The sequence below is a fragment of the Leguminivora glycinivorella genome, chromosome 2 (genome assembly GCF_023078275.1).
Source record: "Leguminivora glycinivorella isolate SPB_JAAS2020 chromosome 2, LegGlyc_1.1, whole genome shotgun sequence".
In the NCBI taxonomy this organism is placed as follows: domain Eukaryota; kingdom Metazoa; phylum Arthropoda; class Insecta; order Lepidoptera; family Tortricidae; genus Leguminivora; species Leguminivora glycinivorella.
The window spans coordinates 14,538,220-14,560,535 of NC_062972.1; the positions used below are offsets into that span (position 1 = coordinate 14,538,220).

General features: G+C 36.5%; 1 protein-coding gene and 1 long non-coding RNA gene across 2 annotated transcripts; both read left to right on the forward strand.

The window, feature by feature from the left end:
- The first annotated feature begins 4,310 nt into the window (after window positions 1-4,310).
- On the forward strand, window positions 4,311-4,985 carry LOC125238525. Its single transcript, XM_048145861.1, has one exon. It carries the CDS (start codon window positions 4,311-4,313, stop codon window positions 4,983-4,985), a length of 675 nt encoding a protein of 224 aa, XP_048001818.1.
- Window positions 4,986-19,344: 14,359 nt separating this feature from the next.
- LOC125237794 lies at window positions 19,345-22,298 on the forward strand. Its single transcript, XR_007178374.1, has 3 exons — window positions 19,345-19,478; window positions 21,564-21,723; window positions 22,141-22,298. It is a non-coding gene; the product is annotated as an uncharacterized LOC125237794 (long non-coding RNA).
- Window positions 22,299-22,316: the final 18 nt, after the last annotated feature.

Consider the following 22,316-nt stretch of genomic DNA (forward strand, 5'->3'; position numbering starts at 1 on the left):
TTCTTATATAATTATGTAAATATGTACATGTAAATAAAGATTTTACCATAACTGATCAGGATAGTTCTTTAGTGTCATTCTAAGCCTCTTACAGTTTAGTGATCTTGAAGGTTGCCTTAAGCCTTTAACCGTAAAACAAGTTCATTGAATGGGTATTGTTACCCATACAACCATTTCGGTCGCAAAATCTTCAAATCAGTAACTAACTGTCAAATGTGACATAACGCGTGGTAATGTCGTGCAAACAATGCGACCGTATTGATACAATAACAAAATGTAGTCGGCGTGTGCACTTGTTACGGTAACAAAATGTGTACGAATTTGTGGCTGTCAATGTCACTGTCAGAACGATTTTTAACGACAATTTATTAGTCGACGTATGCACACATAACGGTAACAACATGTGGACGAATTTGTGGCTGTCATTGTCACTGTCAGAACGGTTTCTGACAGTGACATTGACAGAATTTGTACACACATGTGTAGGTCTGATTACCGAACTGCTCCTAAACCACTGTATCCGCAAATTTCAATCTGAAATACGAAGGTTTCTCAAACTGTCTTGTGAAGTTGTGGACTGGTTGCTTTGAATCATTTAAATATGAGCGAATTAAATAATAATAAACGACGACGACCATTTAAGCATTCTTCAACATTTTATAGAAATGTAGGAAAGTTAAGAAAAGTTATAGTTATGTATTAGATATATAATTTTTAATTCTTATTGATAAAAAAGATGTGTAGTATTGCTTTACACAATAAAAGTAGGTATCAAATGAAATAGAGTATTTACTGTGATATTAATAGATATCTCGTGAAGTGCATGCTAGAGTAAATTCCTATACATAACGTAGTTAGTATTATTCTAACCTTAATTATTTTTAGGCAGAAATGACACAGAAGTTCAGATCGCTGAAATTAATGTTGATAGTAATATTAATGAAAATCGACGTATATTATATTGTTATGAATGCTGGTAGTTACTACTTAGTATTTGTGACGCAGTTTTACATAAATGTATTGGGTTCTTCTGTTGCGCAATAATAGTTTTTTTCAGTACAGATGCTGCTTTTTTTTAACGCAGTAGTGCGAGCAATGATTCATTTCTTGTCTGGTCGAAACTCTTAGCTTAGATTTAGGTACTGAAAATCGTCGTACGATACATGTGCGAAAAGGACATTCGCAACTCGTGTCGATTTAAAACACTCCCTTCGTTCGTGTATTAATTTATCGCTACTCGTATTGATTTTCCTCTTTTCCGCACTTGTATGTACAAGTATTTTGTTTGGGTTACAAAAAAAAACAAATTATTTACTCTACTACGTTTTATTTATGTCTCTTTAAGATTACAAATTTGTGGACACTTATCTCTACAAAAATCTTGACAAAATAAGTCAGATCGCTGAAATTAATGTTGATAGTAATATTAATGACGACTACTTCAACAAGTGTCAATTGTGAAATGCCGCAAAATACTAGTTGCTCTATAGAACACCATAATAATATGATCCCCGATCCTCTACAACCTAGCAGCTCGGGACGCAGGTTACATTTTTTTTAATCTTCCTCAGTGAAGACATCTGAGTACGACGGCATATTTAATTGTTTATAAAGTTTGATGATACCTGGAAAAAATGAATACAAGAAGCCATTTTGTAAATCCAATAAATATTCACTGCTTTCAGTCACGCGTGTACGCTACGACCATTTTGCGACCGTTTGTTGACCGTTTGGTGACCGTTTGTCGACTGTTTTTTACATAGAATATTACCCAGTCTTAATCCATATTTTAACAACTTTATTGGTTTCTAGGCATTATTTTTATTATTTCAGTATAGTATATGCACCGAAGCACTAAAACTTCACCAATCAATATAGTTATGTACACAAACACCGAGTAGTCAATAATATTATTGCTGGTTAAACTGAGGTAAATTGATGGCGCGTTGATAAATTTAGACTTATTTTATGAAATCACTCGAGCAATTTAATTGGCCATGGTAATTAGCCCACATTATAATACAAATGCAAACAATATTTACTTTTAACAAATTCTTACGCCATTACATTTTAATGTCAAATGATTTTATTTATTTTTTACTTTGACGTCTCTGACAGTCACCATTTGAAAAGAATGAAATGAACGAATGATTTTGGGAAAATGGTCGCCAAACCGTAACGATGTGTGCACGCGTAGTGCACACTTCTGTGACCATTTGTGCCTGTTACCAATCGTCCCCATTTGGGTCGCCTCGACTAAACGTCGACCGTACTGCGACTAAGCATTGAGACCCGAAGACCTGTGTGTACACAAAATAGGACGATTTGCGTAGGAACGACGACCGATTATGGTTATATGGGTAGTGCAATAGTGACTTTAAAGTGATTCAATTAAGATGTAAGTAAGTAATTCGTTTCATATGATGGGAAAAGTTCGAAAATGAAACTATCCGATAACCATTTGGATTTTGATTTTGTAACTTTCAGATCTTTTTTGACTAAAAATGACACATCCTATCCATGTCCACGTATCAAATATTCGAATCAGGCACAAGTAACATTAATACAATAATTATGTATGCTGGCCAACGTAGGCAGTTGGAATTAGGCCGGCAACAGACAGTCTTAAAATGCATAATCTGAAAAAATCATAATCTTACAAAAATCAGATCGAGTGCACGGAGTTCCATACAATTTCGCGACTGTCCACACACACACTTGTTTTTTAGGATTATGAATTTTCAGATTGATCTGACAGATTGCATACAAGTCTTTTTTTAAGATTATGAATTTTAAGACTGTGTGTGACGTGCCTTAGCCTGACATAAATATGTTCTACCGTAAAATTACGTCCTTATTCGGGACACATTAGCAATGTATGTTTTTATAGGGTCTAATGTCGTTATGAATAAGTAAGCCGTGTCTCAGGAGCGTAGGATTCACTGGCAAAAGCATTGCGTACCTACTTATTTTCTTTTTCTTTAAGTAGGTATGATTCTGGTATTTTTTACTTGGCCATATTATATTGGTAAAAGTATAGGTATTACTTTATGATTGATTTATATGTTTTTAAGTACTTATGTGTATTTTTGTGTTCTCATTACGGCAATTATATATAATGTTCTTCATTTTGTATAAACCCGAATGGATAATAACTTGTTTTCGTATTACCGCATCAGCGTAGCTGATCCCAATTTTTTCCTGTTTTGTAGACGAAAGTCACTACGAACACGGTAGGTTACACTCTAGGTACCCACCATTGAATGAAAAATTCTTACAACTTATTTAGTCAAGGTCGTTGTGTATGATGCGAACATGATGCTGATGATGATATATGGTACGTGGACGACATAGCATAATAAAATCAGAGGCCATACCTACAATCTTTCTATCTTATCAGAATCTCAGGCACGTATGGTTTGTGCAGGTTGTGCCTTAAACTATTTATTTAATATTGAAGGAGGAAATTAATTGTTTTAGATGTAGTTGGTATAAATGGTATAATACTTGATTGTAAAAAGAATAATGAGAAGAGACTAATGCAATAAGGTGTAAGGTACAGCGGGACAATTTCGACTACGAGGCAAATGCCACTGGTCCATTTTTTTCATGTTTTACGCTTGCTTTAATTACAGTGTCCACTGGTTATATATGGCAAGCGTGTCCAGTAGATACATGTGGAACTCAACTTTATAGCGTAATAATGGAAAAAATGGAACAGTTACAATTGCCCCTTACCTTATATTAGAAATCTGATTGATGAACGCAATTGGTAGTTAGTTAATGTTGGTTGAGTTATTACCAGGGGCTTACTTATGACAAATACGTATAATGTGGACTGTTACAAGTACAATTAATTATCAGAAAGTAGGCATTTATACTAGAAATCACTACTCAATTCCAAAAATTAATGTGGAATATTATGAAGTTATAGGATAATGCTGTCAAAGCAACTGTCAGGGTGAGACCTTGCTCGCAACTTTAAGTGGCATATAAGTGTAAAAAGTGATAATTTTGTTTGAAACAATCACCGAACGGAAGATAACCACCTGCAAATTCACTGGAAACGTTATCTACTTGGAGAACACAACTGGTGAAGTAAAATTAAGGCTAAATAAAGTGTGATTGACATAAGATTGGCAAATTCAATATCTACCCGTCTCAAAAAATATTGACACAACAGAGACAGTGTTGCCACACACTAAAAATAATTTGTTCATCAGATCCTAGCGATTTTGCCAAGGAGTACGTTCGGAAACTAGCACAGAATGGATTTGTCTGAAGCATCATTCGAAAAAATATTTGTCAGAATGAGGTACGAGATGGACCAGCAGACTGAAACTATTCATAACAGGCTTAGAGATTCCCTAAATGAAGAGCTCATGGATATGCAAAAGAAACAAGAAGAAAGTGAGGAGAAAATCAAGCACTTGGAAAATAAAATCTCGCAAATAGAAAACAGGGAGAGACTGAAAAATATCATTTTCCATGGCATTACCGCAGAAAATTGGGAAAGGGAAGAAAAAGTTATAGAAATTGTGAATAGAGACATGGGCATTACTCTGGAAAGAAGCGAGATTCAGTTTAGCCGTAGATTAGGTAAATCCAACAAAAGCCCAATCCTGATCAGTCTATCATCCCAATGGAAAAGAATTAAAATTCTGAAAAGTAGGAAAATGCTACAACAAAAGAATCCCGAAGTATATGTTACGGAAGATTTTCCCAAGGAGGTATTAGAAGAAAGGAAAAAACTTAAAGAACAATTAGACGAAGAAAAGAAAAAAGGGAATATAGCATATATAAGATACAATAAACTAGTAGTAAAAGAGAAGAATGATAGCAAGAAGAGGGCTCTCTCACAGTCCCCGCAGCAAGATAGCAATGGGACATCAACTAGCAATCAAGGACCTGCGAAAATACAGAAGGGAGACACACTCCAAAGGGAGACGGCGAGGTCATCACCATGGAGAAAAGATATGGCATAGGGAAACGCAGACAGCATCGGCAACAAAAACAAACGCAAAGAAATTAAAAGTAACTGTACTACACCTCCAAGCCGGTTGGTCACCGTGGAGGACAAAGTTGACCAAAACCTTCCAACCCAAACCCCAACCAAACCCCAAAAAACAAACAAAAAGAAAGATATTACAAACATTTTCATATCAACTCTAAACGTTCTGACACTACGAACCACTGAAAGACTAACAGAGCTTACCTTGGCCCTAAGAGCCATCAAATGGGACATCTTAGGACTAAGCGAGATCAGAAGACTAGGAGAGGCGATAGAAGAACATGAAGACTTCATAATGTACCATATAGGAGAAACCCCAGGGCGGAACGGAGTCGGATTTCTGATTAAAAAGCATCTGAAGAGTAATATAAGGGAGATAGTCGGAGTTTCAGAAAGAATAGCAGTCCTTAATATAAAACTTCCAGACTATTCCAAGGAATGGACAATAGTCCAAGTGTACTCGCCTACTCAGAAATCAAAAAAAAGAAGATATAAACGAATTCTACAACAAACTTAATAGCATAATACACAAACACTCAAATAACCACATCATGGTCATAGGTGATTTCAACGCCAAAGTAGGCTCAAGGAAAGATGGTGAAGAACATGTTCTAGGCAAGTACACAGAGGGTAAAAGGAACAGAAACGGACAAAAGCTTATCAACTTCGCTTTTGAACATGGCTTGACTATATTAGACAGTAGGTACAAAAAGAGGGCATCGAGAAAATGGACCTGGATTTCCCCAGGAGGACGCTTCAAGAATGAAATCGACTTCATCTTAACTAACCAGCCCAAACAGTTTGACGATACGGGCGTTGTGAGCAACATCAACTTTAACACAAATCACAGGATGGTACGAGCTAAGTTAAAAGTGAAACCACAAAAGAAAACAAGACCAAATCCAACTATAGAACTACTGAAGATATCTGGCAACATGTGCGAACAGATTAATAAAGCAAGCAAGGATATCTTAAATAACTTCAACTTGGAAACAAAAAATCTAAGTATCCAAGAAAAATACAACCTTTGGGAAAGGAAAATAAAACAAACAACACATAATCTCACAAAAACAAGTAACAAATTAGCAGAAGAAATAACAGATTACACAAGAAAATTAATAGAAAAAAGAGCAAATCTTATAAAGGAAACTAACAAGAGCAGACAAACAAGGAACCACATAGCGGCACTAAGTAAACTAATAAAAGCAAATTTAAGAAAAGATAGAAAAAAGTACAGGGAACGTATTATAGAAGAACATGTTAGCAAAAATGGAGGTATCAAAAAAGCATGGAAGGACTTAGACCACAAAAAAAGTTGGATTACCAAAGTAAACAACAACCACACAGATGTTTGCGAATCAAGGAGACAAAACATATTAAAAGTAGCTACAACGTTCTACAGGGATCTTTACGAAATGACTGACAGACAGAATAGAGTAAACCTGGAACAAGGCGAGGAAGAGGAAATACCACCTATATTAGAAACCGAAGTCGAAAGGGCCACCACCTCTCAAAAAAGGAGAAATCTCCCGGACCAGATGGCATAACTAATGAGCTTATCATTGCTACCAAAGAAAGTACGATTCCAGTACTAACGTCGCTTTTCAACGAAATAATCACGAAAGAAATAATACCTACTCAATGGACTACCTCAAACATTATATTGTTATTCAAGAAAGGTGACCCTAATAACATAAACAACTATAGACCAATCAGTTTGATGTCAAATGTCTATAAAATATTTGCTAAAATAATACTAAATAGACTAACGAATGTGCTCGACGAAAACCAACCAGAGGAACAGGCCGGGTTTAGACGCGACTTTTCGGTTTTGGATCACATCTTTACTGTACGGCAACTAGTAGAAAAGTGCAACGAATTTCGAATCCCACTCTACATAGCATATGTTGACTACAGCAAAGCCTTCGACTCGCTCATACATAATAAAATTTGGGAATCTCTGAAAGAGCAAGGTGTAATGCTGAAGTACATTAGAGTAATAAGGAAAATATACGAAGCCAGCACTGCTAGAATACAGTTAGAAAGCAAGGGGGAAGAGATCAAAATAAACAAAGGAGTCCGACAAGGGGATCCCCTTTCTCCAAAAATATTCTCCGCAGTGCTCGAAGAAATATTTCGGAATCTCAATTGGGATAGCAATCCCAAATATGGACTAAAAATAAATGGTACCACTCTAACACATCTACGTTTCGCAGACGACCTAGTGTTGATAGCAAGACGAGCCGAACACCTGCAAAGCATGCTCAAAGAACTAACTCATGAGAGTGAGGAAATGGGACTGACAATGAATGCAGAAAAAACTAAAACAATGACGAACTCTATCAAGATACCAATAAGAGTAAACCAAGAAACAATTGAATATGTAGACGAATACATATACTTGGGTCAAACAATATCCATGGAGAACCAGATGGACAAAGAGGTTGCTAGAAGAACTACAAATGCATGGAGACGGTACTGGTCTATGAGAGAAGTAATGAAGAACAAAGAAATCAGTTTAGCTTCAAAGAGGAAATTGTTCAACACATGCATTCTACCGGTCTTAACTTACGGATGCCAAACGTGGACTCTAACGAAAAGAAATTTAAATAAACTACAAGTTTGTCAACGGTCCATGGAAAGAAGCATGATTGGAGTCAAACTAAAAGACAGGATAAGAAATAAGCTTATCAGATCAAAAACACGCGTGGAAGATGTGACCATTAAAGTTAAAACACTAAAATGGAGGTGGACTGGACATATGATCAGGAGCAAAGAAAAGTGGAGCAAAAGAATCATATGGTGGTTCCTAAAAGGCCGAAAAAGAAAGCAAGGACCACCAAAAATGAGATGGGAAGATGAAATAGTAAAGTTCGCGGGGAGACTCTGGACCAGATTGGCGAGAGATAGGGAAAAATGGAAAGGGATGGAAGAGGCCTTTGCCAAACGGCAAACAGACCAAACCGATGTTGTCTGAAACCAAAGTATGAATATTAAATGTAAAACTAAAATTTTATAAACTGTAAAAGAAATGTAAGTAATTTGTACAAAACAATTTGTCTGAATAAAAGGCTTATATTATTATTATTATTATTATGAAGTTATAAATCTACACATTATATTGTGTTCGAAATATTCGACATTTAACTGAAAATGTTATGCTCAAGAGGATATTCTCTACCCACAGGTCTGTTGTGCCTACGAGTGCTAGGCATTACCGTCCCACCTCTCAAACAGCGGGGCGAGTCTGCCTCATTAACATGTGATTACGATTTGGAGGGCGGTAAGCTGTACTCCGTCAAGTGGTATCGGGACACAGAAGAGTTTTATAGGTATATGCCGCGGCTGCGCCCGCCGCAGCATGCTCATAGGCTTGATGGAGTCAAAGTTGACGTAAGTTACTATTAAAACCGAAATAAATGCCACATATGAAAGAAAAATCGACCAAGGAATCTAGTGCCAGAGGCTGATTCCCATGAGTTTGGTTCACATGGGGGGCAAGAAACATACCGTTCTACCCCTAGAGATGGTCAGAGGGTGCTACGAGTTCTTGTATAGATTACTCGTATGAGAGATAATTTCGACCTCAGCAACTGTGACCTGGGTGGCCGAGCGGATAAACAGGCATCTGCCGCGATTGCAGAGTACGCTGGTTCGTTTCCAGCCTCAGGCACTAGAGGCCTTGGTCACTTTTTCTTTCATATGTGTAATTTATTTCGGTTTTAATTTATGTATACAGTATGTAAACTAACGAAAACCATTTACTGTAACCCGTAAATGTCCAAGTGATACTGAGAAACTGTTACTATGGGATCAACCCCGAAATCAGGAAAATATCTTCTGACAGTTTCATAGGTAGTTTTATTTTATAGTAAGTATTTCCTATGGGAGAGTAAATTTTTATTTCGCGTTTTGGGTGTTGGTCCCATAGTAAAAGTTGCTCTGTGTAACTTAAATATTAACAGGCTTCAGTAAATAGTTTTCGTTGGTTTACATACTGTATAGTGGTGTGACAAAGATAGCACAAGTTGAAATATTTTCATTAGATTATAATTTGACTTGTGTTCATTAGAATTAAGTTACTATTATTTCACTTTACTAAAATAATAACCTTTTTAGTAGGTGTGAAGTAGGTATATTGCTCTAGCCCTGTGGATATCAATTTTTTTTTTTATTGATTTATCAAAAATTACAATTTACTTTACTGTGGGTAATATTTACTTATTTACTTTACTGTGGGTACCTTACATTAATGTTTCGCCAAACTGCGGAGCAGTTTGTTGGCGTTGCGCTCAATCTATTTCTAAAAGTAAAGGTATGTAGGTAGGTACACTATTTGTCCAGGGGGCGACCTTTGAATCTCGCATACGGAATTTTGTTACTAAAATACCGGTTGTAAACGGTGACTTGCTTATTATTTTCAGTGACAATTTTCTGAATTCAAACGCGTGAGACTCAAAAATCGGCCCCCAGCAACAGGTTACCTTATGTTAAGTAATGACAAATTACATACATTTAAAATACTTCTGCTTTCATACCTAAAGCTTATCATGTGAGACAGCGTGTAGATATGTACTGTAGATACAATAATAAACAAAAACAGAAAAATAAAATAAAATAAAAATAAATCTTATGCGACGAGACACTGGAAGACTCACTTAAATAGGTATATTTGTTTTTTATTATTTTTCTTTTCTATTTTTTTTTCTTCTTTATTTTTACAAGTAAAGGTAGGCACTAGCTAAGAGCCGAAAATAAGTAAGGTGCTTAGTTAACTTTCATATTTTTGCAGTAAAATTTCTTTCAATTTTGATTTTAAACTACCTATACTGATTTTAGGTGTTCCCAGTAGAAAAGAATATTCGTTATAAATCTTGGGTATAATATATATTCTTTTGCTCTTTTCACATAATAATTTTTTGCTGATGGTTGTATTAGTCTCACCTTCATAGCAGACCTAGTGTTTCTTTTACTTATTTTCGACAATTTATAATCGTTAGTGTAATAACTATTTAATACATTTAGGTATATAGCTTTACAGTGTACGGGAAGAATTTTGCATGTACTTCAATGCGTTAGGTTACCCGTTGACATATTGAAAGGTATGAGCGAACTTTTCCATTTCCCAAAAACCTAGCAATTGTTATCTTAACAATTGTTAGTAAAATATTTTTCACCACACCAACTGTTAAAGGCTTACTTTGGTATTCGAAAACAGATAGCAAAATTGCATTTTATCCACAAGAGTGCAAAGTAATTTCATAAAAATTTTAACTTGATGTCTTAATTTGACTGGTAGAATTTACCTATAAATGATAATTTTGAATCATAATTATTGGATAAATTGTTGAATTTGATTTAGTTTAATGTTTTACAGTTAGTATTTTGTTCGTGTTGGTGTGGTGAAAAAATTTTGGTTCGTGTTGGTGTGGTGGCAAAGTTTGTTTAACCTTCGTGCCTTGAAACCCTCGCAACGCTCAAGATTCCACTTATTGAACCACTCGCTATGCTCGCGGTTCAATATTGGAATCTTTCGCTTGCTCGGGTATCAATTTTGGCACGTGCGGTTAAACAACAACTTTGCTCCCTTGTAAAACAAATAACTATTATTTAGCATTGAAAATTTTGAGTGTTAGCCACTGGTCCCACCGCGAGCTAGTAAGCTTTGAGCTGGGATACCCCCATTTGCCAGAATTTCATTTGCCATAATTTTATTTGCCACCCTATTCAACAATCATAATATTGTTTCTCATAACATCTTATGCCATAATCAGGCATCGGACAAAAAGTGCGGATGACGTAAAAATGACGTAGGTAATCTTCTACACAGGATGTTGGTATTTAAAATTCCGTGTGACATGTAGTAACAAAGTAGTATTAATGAAGTAACAAAATAATCGTAAATAAATCTATGGAATTCATAATACAGGTAGGATGATGTTAGTGAATAAAATATGTATTCACGAGATTTGTTAACATAAAGTACGATTATTTGAAATTAATTGAAGGGATATTTACAAAAACAACTTACTCATTTCAAGTGGCGATATCGTTTAATAACGAGGTTGATAAACAGATAAGTGATAATTGTTGTGATAATGAAAATCATAGATACTATTTAAAATCATCCTATAAGTGGTTTGACGTCATAGGCACTTTTTGTCCGATGCCTGGCCATAATCATTGTTTACTATATTAATCAAGTGCCAGAAAATTTGTTTCCCATGAAGTCAGTTTCCATAATGTCATTTGTCAGAATCATCGACATCAGTAATTACCACATTCCATACCATCATTTGTCATCCAAATTAGCGACCAGAAAAGTCAATTTCCATAATGTGATTTGGCAGAATCATCGAAATGCGTAATTATCACAGAGACGACACTACTTGAAGTACTAGAGAATGAATCTGCTATCAGAAAGACACCCACGGGAAGAAAGGGGGGGGGGTCTTAAACAATGTATAAAGTGAAATTCTTTTCGTTGCGGGAATAATTTACATATACTGGCAACATTATGTTCTTGAAAAAATTTGATGAGTTGAAAACAACAATACATAATTTAAATTAATCCTTAGAATCGGAACATGATGAGTAATATAAATAAGTAAATGAAATAAATGTGAATTAATCTTATAAACGATCTAACAACTAGACTTTTGAATCCGCAGAACACTTTGTACGCAAATTCCAGGCTCCAGTAAACTCACCAAAAAAAAAAAAGATCACTCGACCTATTGTGTTTCGACCAATTTCGTGTCGGCCAATTTTTACAATTACTGAATGATTATTCGTCGAAAAGTAAATCGGCGTATCAAATTTCTGCCTACCGACTCCGTTTACGAACGAATATTATGCGAAATGAGAATCTTCTAATCGTTATTCGGCCAAAACAGACGTCGGCGAATCGTTGTCGGCGTAACAAAAATCGGCGTATTTTATTTCGGAATATCAATCGGGCACCCATTCGGGCAAATGAAATTCAGGCAAGTTAGATTCGGGCATATGAATATTATGTTAAATGACTGTCGGGCAAACAATAGACAACCCTTTGAGCTATCTTATTTACACGGGAGTGATTATCTTTTATTCGTTTTTATAGCTGATAGCTCATAGTTTACTAGCTCGCGGTGGGACCAGTGCCTAAAGAGTGCTAAATTTCGGAATTTTATTGTGTCGACGGAAAATACTCCCATTTTGCAAACACTTTCAAGCAAGGTTTGCATAAAGAAATGTGAAACAAGATTAGGAATTCTATCATCCCTCATTGACCCACATATTGGAATGAAAGTACAATCAATACCTGACAAACCAAAGCGCTTAAAATATCTGATATGCTTGAGCTTGGCTTGAGTAACGTGTCTATAAATAGAAATATGTCAAGTAAGAAAGGTCAGGTCAGGAACTATACTTACACTACCTGCTTCATATTTTGTTTGGAATTCTGTAATATTAAGTTACCTACACACACTCAGGAGCTGTTTATGATGAATTAAACGAGAGTTTACTAGAAATAACGTTTAATTATAAGCTAATTTATAAAAATACACTCGTAAAACATGTGTCACAGAGTAGCCGCTAAAACAAGACAAGTGACATGACATTGACGTAAGGATCGTCAAGCGCGAGACGGATTCGCAAGGCGCGAAATTCGAAATTGACATTTAACACTCCCTTTGAATTCGAGCCTTACAAGTTACTCTAAACAACAATAATACAATATTTAGTTTTAACAATAGTGCAACTGTAACATAAGCACAAGTTTAAACAAAGAAAAAAATAATCATATAGCTCCAAGTGAACACATTCCAAGTTTGGATCTGAGAAAATTAAATGTATCTTTTGACAAAGCTTTTGTGAGAATATCAGCATATTGATTTTTGCTGCTAACAGCTTTTAAAGTGATAATCTTTTGCTGATACTTTTCCTTAATAAAATAATATTTCACTTCAATGTGTTTACACCTTTTATGAAAGTTCACATTTTTGATAACACTAATGGCACTTTGATTGTCTAAGTGAAGACACAGAGAATCTTGTTTGTATTCACCAATGTCGCTGAGAAATTGTTTGATCCACATTGCTTCCTTAGTAGCTGCGCAAGCAGCCATAAATTCAGCCTCGGTCGTTGAGAGGGCCACGGTTTGCTGTCTTTGACTAGACCAAGTTACTGTAGCTCCACTTTTTATAAAGACATAACCGGTTACTGAACGACGGGAGTCTAGGTCATTAGCATAGTCAGCATCGCTATAACCGGTAACTTCGGAGGACTCATTAGACTTTTTGTAATAGAGACCGTGATCTTTAGTCTCTTTCAAATATTTGAAAATTCTTTTCACCGCATTCCAATGTGTTTGATTATAGCAATTAAGAAATCGACTCACCAGGTTGACGGCAAACATTATATCTGGTCGACTCACAATTGCCAGGTGCATGAGGGATCCCACTGCTTCTCTATATGGCAGACTCCTCTCAGGCTCTTCTTCTCCTTTTTGCAACTTCATGTGAGGGTCGACCGGAACACTGTTGGTATTAGCATCATGCATGTTAAATTTATTCAACATTAGCTCTATGTATCTTGTTTGATGAATAAATATATAGTCATTGGACCTTTCAATTTGCATCCCAACAAAATTGCTAGGCTTATCCAGAATCTTAATTTTAAAAACTTTATTCAATTCAGTAGTTACTGTTTTTAAAACTGTTTCATCTGTCGAGAATAATAATCCATCATCAACATATAGACATAGATAACATTTCTTATTATGAACTTGACCAATATAGACACACTGGTCAGCTTTACTATTGACAAAGCCAAACTTTTTCAACACTGAATCAAATTTGCTGTTCCAACATCGGGGCGCTTGCTTTAAACCATATAATGATTTGTTAAGTTTACATACCATATTTTCTTCATGAGGGAGTCCTTCTGGGGGAGTCATGTATATGGTTTCCTCAAGCTCACCATAAAGGAAAGCTGTCTTGACGTCTAGTTGGACCATTTTGAGATTTTGTTGAACAGCCACAGAGAGTAGTAATCGAATAGAATCATACCTTACAGTTGGTGCGAAGGTTTCTTGATAATCAATACCTGCTGTCTGTGCATATCCCTTAGCACACAGGCGTGATTTGTAACGCTGACCTGTTGGTTCTTCTTTGATACGGAACACCCATTTGCATCCTATGACTTTAGCATTTGGGGGTTTTTCTACCAATGTCCAGGTATTGTTTATCTCATGAGCATCCAATTCTTCTTTTATGGATTTTCTCCACTTTTCTGCAGCTGGTGACTTGATCGCTTCTTTATATGAAGCAGGAACATTTTCCGGAGGTATGGCATTTAAGCACAGATAAGTACTTTCTTCTGATCTCTTAGTACCCTTATTCTGTCTAGGTCTCAGCTCCATCTTATTGACTATCGGTGTATCCAGAGAAGTATCAGGTACATAGTCACTATCTGAGGTGGATCTGTTTTCACATACTGTATCATATGAGGTGTCAAAACTTGAATTATCTGTATCACTGACACTTTCCTTTGACATCTCATGAGTATTATTGTTTTCTGCCGAATCTTTTGAAGATATTTCAACAGGAACATAATCTCTCTTGACAGTAGACTCTAGAAATATAGCATCTCTGCTCTTTATCACTGTAGTAGTCCCCGGTACTATAAATCGGTAACCTTTAGAATGATCACAATATCCTATGAAAATCATTTTGTGTGCTTTGGGATCCCACTTCTTGCGTTTCTCCTTGGGCAGGTGGACCATAGCTTCACAGCCAAATATGCGCATGTGTTTCACATTTGGCTTTCGTCCAGACCACATTTCTTCAGGAGTTTTGAATGATAACGACTTAGTCGGAGAGCGGTTGATCACATAGGCAGCGGTGTGAACTGCGTCAGCCCAATATTTCTTTGGTAAATTGGCGTTCTGAAGCATACATCTTGCTCGTTCGACTAAGCTTCTGTTCATTCGCTCTGAGACCCCATTGCTCTCTGGGCTATACGGTGTGGTTGTTTGGTGTATGATACCTGCACCTTTCAAGTAGTCGGAGAATTTCTTGTTGACATATTCGGTTCCACCATCCGTACGAATCACCTTGATCCTGACATTGAGCTGGTTCTCTACTTCATTTCTAAATTCTTTAAATTTTTCTAAAGCATCTGATTTGTTGTGGAGAAAGTACACATACACTTTCTTTGAGAAATCATCAACAAATGTAATGAAGTATTTGGCTCCACCAAGCGACGGAGTTTCCATGGGCCCACATAAGTCAGAGTGAACCACTTCTAGTAAACTTTCAGCTTTGGGGCCTTCACTTTTAAAAGGTAATCGGGTCTGTTTACCTTCCTTGCATGTTATGCATGTCAGATTTTCTATTTTCTCTGAGAAATTTACATCTTCAGCATTTTCAGTCATTTTATTTAGACTCTGAAAGTTAAGATGTCCCATTCTCTGGTGCCACCGGTAAGTATCCTCTTCTTTTTCAACCTCAGACATGCATGCATAGCCTTTTTCAGGCATATCTAGCCGGTACATGTTGTTGATGTGAGTTCCTGTAGCTACTATCTGACCTCTCTTGTTTGTTATAGTACAGCCTGTGTCGTGAAAATTCACTCTGCCTCCAGTTTTTGCAATCTGACTGACGGAAAGAAGATTGTTAGCCAGCTCAGGAATATACAGTACATTTGTAAATAGCACTTTGTGCTCCTTGGCTTTATCATCACAAGTATCTAAAGTTACTTGTCCTGAGCTATGCACAGATACCACTTCTTTGTTGGCAACTTTAATATTCTTTATCACAGGGGTTGTCTCATTTTGTAGCAAATTTTTATCCTTAGTAAGATGATAAGCTGCTCCTGAGTCTATATACCACACATCATCTTGACTTGTTGTAGCTATGAACACTGCAGCGTATGACGCACTGCTTGACCTGTGACTATGATGCTGTGCATTCTTTGGCTTTTCTTTGCACTCTGGGCTTTTATGGCCATATTTATTGCAAGAATAGCACCTAGGCCCTTTAGTCTGCTTCTTGTTACTTCTATGTGTCTTCTTATTAGCAAGAAATACTGTTGAATCCATCTCAGTACATCTGACATCTTGCAATAATTTTGATTTCACAGAGTCAGAGGTAATTTTCATGCCAGAGCTTTCAATAGCTATGATCATAGGCTGATACGATTCTGGTAGACCGGAGAGTAGCAGTGTTCCGAGCCATTCATCATCTACCTTGAAGCCTATGTTCCGGAGCTTATGTGCAGTGTTCATAATTTTGCTCACATATTCTTCTACATTTTGACATCCATTTAACGAGGTATTACAAAGATCACGCAGCAAGCCGACTCGGCGTGTCAGCCCAGAGTCGTCGAACGCACTTGACAGTTTCTCCCATACTTCTTTGGCGGTGCTGGCCTCCTGAATGTGCACATAATTTGTAGGATCCACAAGAAGAATTATCTTTGATTTTGCTTTTGTGTCTAGTTTTGTATCTACTTTTGCACCTTCAGCCGGTTCAACACAATCCCACAACTCTTCGTGTTGAAGATAAGTTTTTACTGCAAATCGCCATGTAGCGTAGTTAGCACGGCCGGTTAATTTTTCAATTAATGCCATTTGGCTATTCGATGCCATTTTCAAGTGTTTTATTGGTTAACACAAACGAAATAACACTTATTTGACGAAATAAAAACTGCAAGTCACTGATTGTTCCAGGCCGATTTTTATGTCCACAAATTATCACTTTTTCTGAGAGTTATTGCACTGTCTTCTTTTCTGGGCTTTACTGGGCCCTAAACCTGATGAATTAAACGAGAGTTTACTAGAAATAACGTTTAATTATAAGCTAATTTATAAAAATACACTCGTAAAACATGTGTCACAGAGTAGCCGCTAAAACAAGACAAGTGACATGACATTGACGTAAGGATCGTCAAGCGCGAGACGGATTCGCAAGGCGCGAAATTCGAAATTGACATTTAACAGCCTGTAAGTGATGGTAGAATTGTTAGTAAGATTCGTCAGTTACTTGTACTAACATGCTCAAACTTACTCGGTCCTACCCACGTTACCTAAATTATATTTATATTTAGGAGGGTATATACCTAGGAAGCGTAAGAAATTACCATGTAGACAAAATGCCATCTTTATCTACCTAGGTACTCCTACATACACTATTAGGTACTACTACATATACTCCTACACCTCAATAAAAATACAGGTTAGAGAAACCTGATTCATTATAGAGACAGACAACTGGCGGCCTTATCGCTAAAGAGTGATCTCTTCCAGACAACTAAAGGTAGCCTTTGGGTCGAGTAATATCCTTAATCCTCTACTAGTAGTAGGACTACTTAGTTTGCGTCCTACTCGAACTCGAAAAAGAGAGTTATTTTGCTGTCATAAGCAAACTAATTTCGCACTGGTATTTTTTTTCGTTTTATACCGGTCGTTTGTCCCGCTTAAAGACACTTTAAACGAATACTTAAGTTATGGTTCTCATAACTCGACAGCAGTGCAGTGTCGCCTCATATCTAGGATCTAGGTAACTTTTCCAGAGTTAGGTCCGCTCTCTCCCAGACACTTTAAAATTCATAAGTTATATCAAACGCGCGGTAAGCTAGTTTCTGAGTGTCTCGACTTGAATTAATTGATGAAGATAGATGAACTAGACTTCGTTATAACAGATAATGACATTGTAGTTACGTAGGTATGAAATTTCATTTCTTTAATTAAATTTCTAAGCTCAGTATTTTTTGAGCATAGAAATTTATCACTTCACGAGATTCAGTTGATTATTGCGAAGACAGACGAAAACATCGTACAAAAACAAATTGTCCGAATCAAAACGTATACCTACCTATTAATTGAAGATCTACGCTACTTATTTATACACTTCAGTCAATAATGAATTTGAAAAAAAAAACTTCTCGAATCATTGACGTGTAGGTACCTACTTCGTTTATTTGAACCGTCGCTTTACATGGGTCAGGGCAATCAGGAGTCTGAGGGCTCATTTAGACGGTACGAGAACTAGCATACGAGTTTTATTACATTGCGGTATTTGATGGCTGTGCATAATTGTATGTAACCTCAACAGCCCGCAATGTAATTAAAATCGCATGCGAGTTCGCACGCCGTCTAAATCGGGCCTTACATCCACGTTACAGTTTAATCGGAGTTGCAGCTTTAGTATTGCTGATATTACAATAGCGTTAGTGCGTTTTCACATTATCCGATCCGATATCGGATGTCGGACCGATATCCCATACATTACAGGCGCCATCTTGGATTTCTTCCATTGAAATCCTTCCGGCATCCGATATCGGATCGGATAATGTGAAAACGGACTTACAGTTATCAAGCAATGGGTTATGGCACCATCAATTGCACTATTAGGTACGTAATTTTGTTTTCCCCTCACTAGCTCGGAAACACGTGTTTTGTCCTTTAATACCAGCGGGTAAAAACGCATTTTATCCACTAGTGGGTAAAGTAATTTGACCTTGAATAAAGTCAAATTAACTGCTTTAAAATTGATAAAAGTAGGTGAATCTAGTAATAAAGATGATTTACCACCTGTGGAACTACTGGAAGCAGTGATAAACGCATTTTTTGCGTTGTAGTTTCCTCGCTATAGTGAGAGAAAAAGTTTTGTGTTACACTCGGGTGCAAATGTATTTTACTTCTCGTGTATTGAAAAACTCGCAAGTTCAGGATTCTATTCTCGAACCACTCGCTTCGCTCGTGGTTCAACTATAGAATCCTTTAACTTGCTCGTTTTTCAATTCCACACTCGACGTTAAAATACAACTTTGCCCCCTTGTATAACAAATAACTATTTCACCACCCAACTGATAAAGGCGTTCTTTGCTATTCGAAAGCAGATAGCAAAATTGAGTTTATCCACAAGAGTGCAAAGTAATTTCATACAAATTTTAACTTGATGTCTAAAGCAATAGTGTGTTGGAATTCACGTATAAATGATGATTTTGAATCATAAACGTTAAATAACGTTTTACAGTTCATATTTTCATAGTGTTGGTGTGGTGAAAAATTTTGTGTTTCACTCGGTGGCAAAGTTTGTTTAACCTTCGTGCCTTGATACCCTCGCAACGCTCAAAATTCCACTTTTTGAACCACTCGTCGCTACGCCCGCGGTTCAATATTGGAATCTTTCGCTTGCTCGGGTATCAATATTGGCACGTGCGGTTAAACAACAACTTTGCCCCCTTGTAAAACAAATAACTATTATGTTGTGATTAGACAAGCAGCGCTGTCATAATATTAATCTGCCTGCCAAAATTAAACCAAATATCCCTTTGTTTTTCAGATTTTCCACGTGAAAGTCCATATATAACAGGTCACGAGCGGCCCTATCGTCTCAACGAGCCTCTGGACGTAAATTGCTCTTCGGCCAAAGCTTTCCCGGCGCCCGACTTGCAGTGGCTCATCGATGGACAGAAGGTGTGTAACATACCTACGTATATAAAATATTTATATTGGTGTACGATTATTATATTATGTATATGTAGATTATTTCTTAGATGAAATTATAGGTACACGCACACAATAAAATGCTTTTAGAGAAAAAAAGTTGGCAATAAATAAACATTCGGCGTAAGTAGGTACTTGACCTCAGTAACATAAATAGCAATAGGTAGATAATATGTTGTAGACCAGATATAATTAAGCTTTCTTAGCATCAATTTACGTTGTACTAATGAGTCCAGTTAAATTGGAAAATGAAAATGAAAATGAAAATGAATTATTTATTTTTCAAGTAGGCATATTACAATGCGCATATGAACGTCAAATAAAGCTACGCCGGCTCTAACCCTACGCCTCAGCCTCGAGAAGATTTCAGTCCCCCCTCAGTTGGGAGGGGGGTATCCACTATGGGACCGGCAAGAAACTCGGCGGGCAACTTCTTTTCAAAACATTACATCTTATAATTAACATGCATTAAATAACAACATACAATTTAACATGCAAAAGTATTCATCAAAGAATATGAACAGCTAGGTACTCTATGGAAATCAATTTCAATAAATTATATTATTGCTTAATAATACGTCGTTCTTCTTCAGAGAAAACATATCAAATTGTCATAGAAGAAAAAGATAATATGAATCTCAATATCATTAAATATGTAATTTACCTACACAACATAAAATATAAAATATTTGATGTGCTTTCTTATCTGAACTGTGTCCTCTATACATAATACAATTATTTTAATTGCTATTAGTTTTTTGTAGTTTCTGGTTCGGGCCATGCATGTTTGTCTGTCAAATAGTCCTCGACTCTGTAATAAGCCTTTAACATCAATGATTTTTTTAAGTAGTTCTTAAGAGCTGGGAGGGGTAATCTCAAAGCAGTGTCAGGTAACTTATTATAAAAATGAATGCATTGCCCAACAAATGACTTCTGTACTTTACGGACACGAAACTTCTTTATGGCAAGCTTATTTTTGTTTCTAGTGTTATAATTATGGATATCAGAATTCTTAGTGAAACAGTCTAAATTCTTAACAACATAAATTATACTATCATAAATGTATTGGGAAGCTACAGTTAAGATATTAATTTCTTTGAAGAGTTCTCTTACTGATTCACGTGTTCCTAAGTTGTAAATAGAACGAATGGCTCTCTTTTGTAATACAAAGATAGTCTGTATGTCAGCTGCTTTGCCCCAAACCAGAAGTAAGTATTTAACCCGTACCTAATTGACCAAACCTTCCACGAGGTCTTAACCCCATCCTGCTGTGAACGCACTGAAGGTACTTCTACGTCGGTGTTATATATTTGACTCAGATAATAAATGTGCTTACCTTCGCTTACAGCCAGTGCGGCTAGCTATAGGTATAAATAGTATCTATGTAAAGTATCAAGTTTAACATTCTGGCCACGTCGTCTTATCCAACTCGCGTTTACTCTCTAAATAATTTACTTTCGTAAACACTCTATTTTACATGTGAGAGCGTGAGCAAAGTGAGATAACCGGCAATTCTACATTACTACAACTTAAACCCAGACTACGAAAGATCTACTACTTATTTCATGTCAATAACCTAACCACAAAATTAAAATTTTGAAAAAACCCCGACCGCGACATATCGGACCGATTTTCATAAAACATGGCTAAGAACACTCCCGACTAACTCAGCTTTCAAACAAAAAAAAAAACTAGGTAAATCGAAATCGGTTCACCGTTAGGGAGCAACGATGCCACAGACAGACACACACACACGCAGACAGACAAACAGACAGACAGACAGACAGTGACATTCGTTTTAACGTCGGGGGTTAAAAATATAATTATGTAAGGTATAGGGGGGCCACTTCGACCCCCTGTACCTTAAAGTATTTCTATGTGGGGCTTGGTAATAGATATAATGTACCTAAATTGTAAAATGTTTCCTAATGTGTGTATTAGGAATACATTCTACGAATCTCCGAATAGATTCTAGACCAGGGGTTCCCAAACGCAGTTTTAGGTCGTCTGCTTTAAGGTATACTATACAGATCAATTTATTTATTTTTTTCTAAGGTGACGGACCGCTCCTGGTTAATCGCGTATGGCGCCAAGCCAGCCCCGCAAGGACTGCTGGTGTCTACCCTGGGTTTGACGGCGCCGGCGAAACCCAATATGAAGCTCCGATGTATCGCCGTCATTGGCACGCATAGAAGGGAGAGGAGCATTATCATAGGTAGGTCTAGACAATACTAATCGTCAGTTGTATGCTAAAACGAACCCAAATTGATAGTAGATAAACGCAGTAGGTATATTTTTAAGCGATTACCTTCGCTGGCTACTTGACAGCCCATTTGTTTCCAATGAGATTATTAGTTGAAAGTTTTAAATGTGATTTTTAACGATATATTTATAACCTTTTATAAATTTTTACCTGACTTTACCCTTACTGATGGGTAGGTAATAGTACGAATAATAATCGAGTATATAGGTACTTGAAAACATCAATGCTCTCTATACTCGTTGTCACATGACGAAACTGAATTTTAGCAACGTATTCTCGATTACATTGCAAGACTAAAATGTCCAATAAACTTGTGCTTGTCCTATAAAATACCTATTGTTTGTATAATGTATGTTTCTTTATTTACAGAAACGAGCTCTTCCGACCTTCCCCAACACTACGGTATTGTGGTCATCACAACTTTCGCTGTACTGAGCATTATTTCCCCAAAAGTGTCATGATGCTGAAAATATTTGAACACCTATTATGTTTAATATTTTATGTAAATACAAAAATATTATTAAGAATTTCTAGTTTTATTTCAG

Coding starts and splice junctions, on each gene's coding strand:
- LOC125238525 (XM_048145861.1), top strand. CDS start 4,311: ATGAGGTACGAGATGGACCAGCAGACTGAAACTATTCATAACAGGCTT.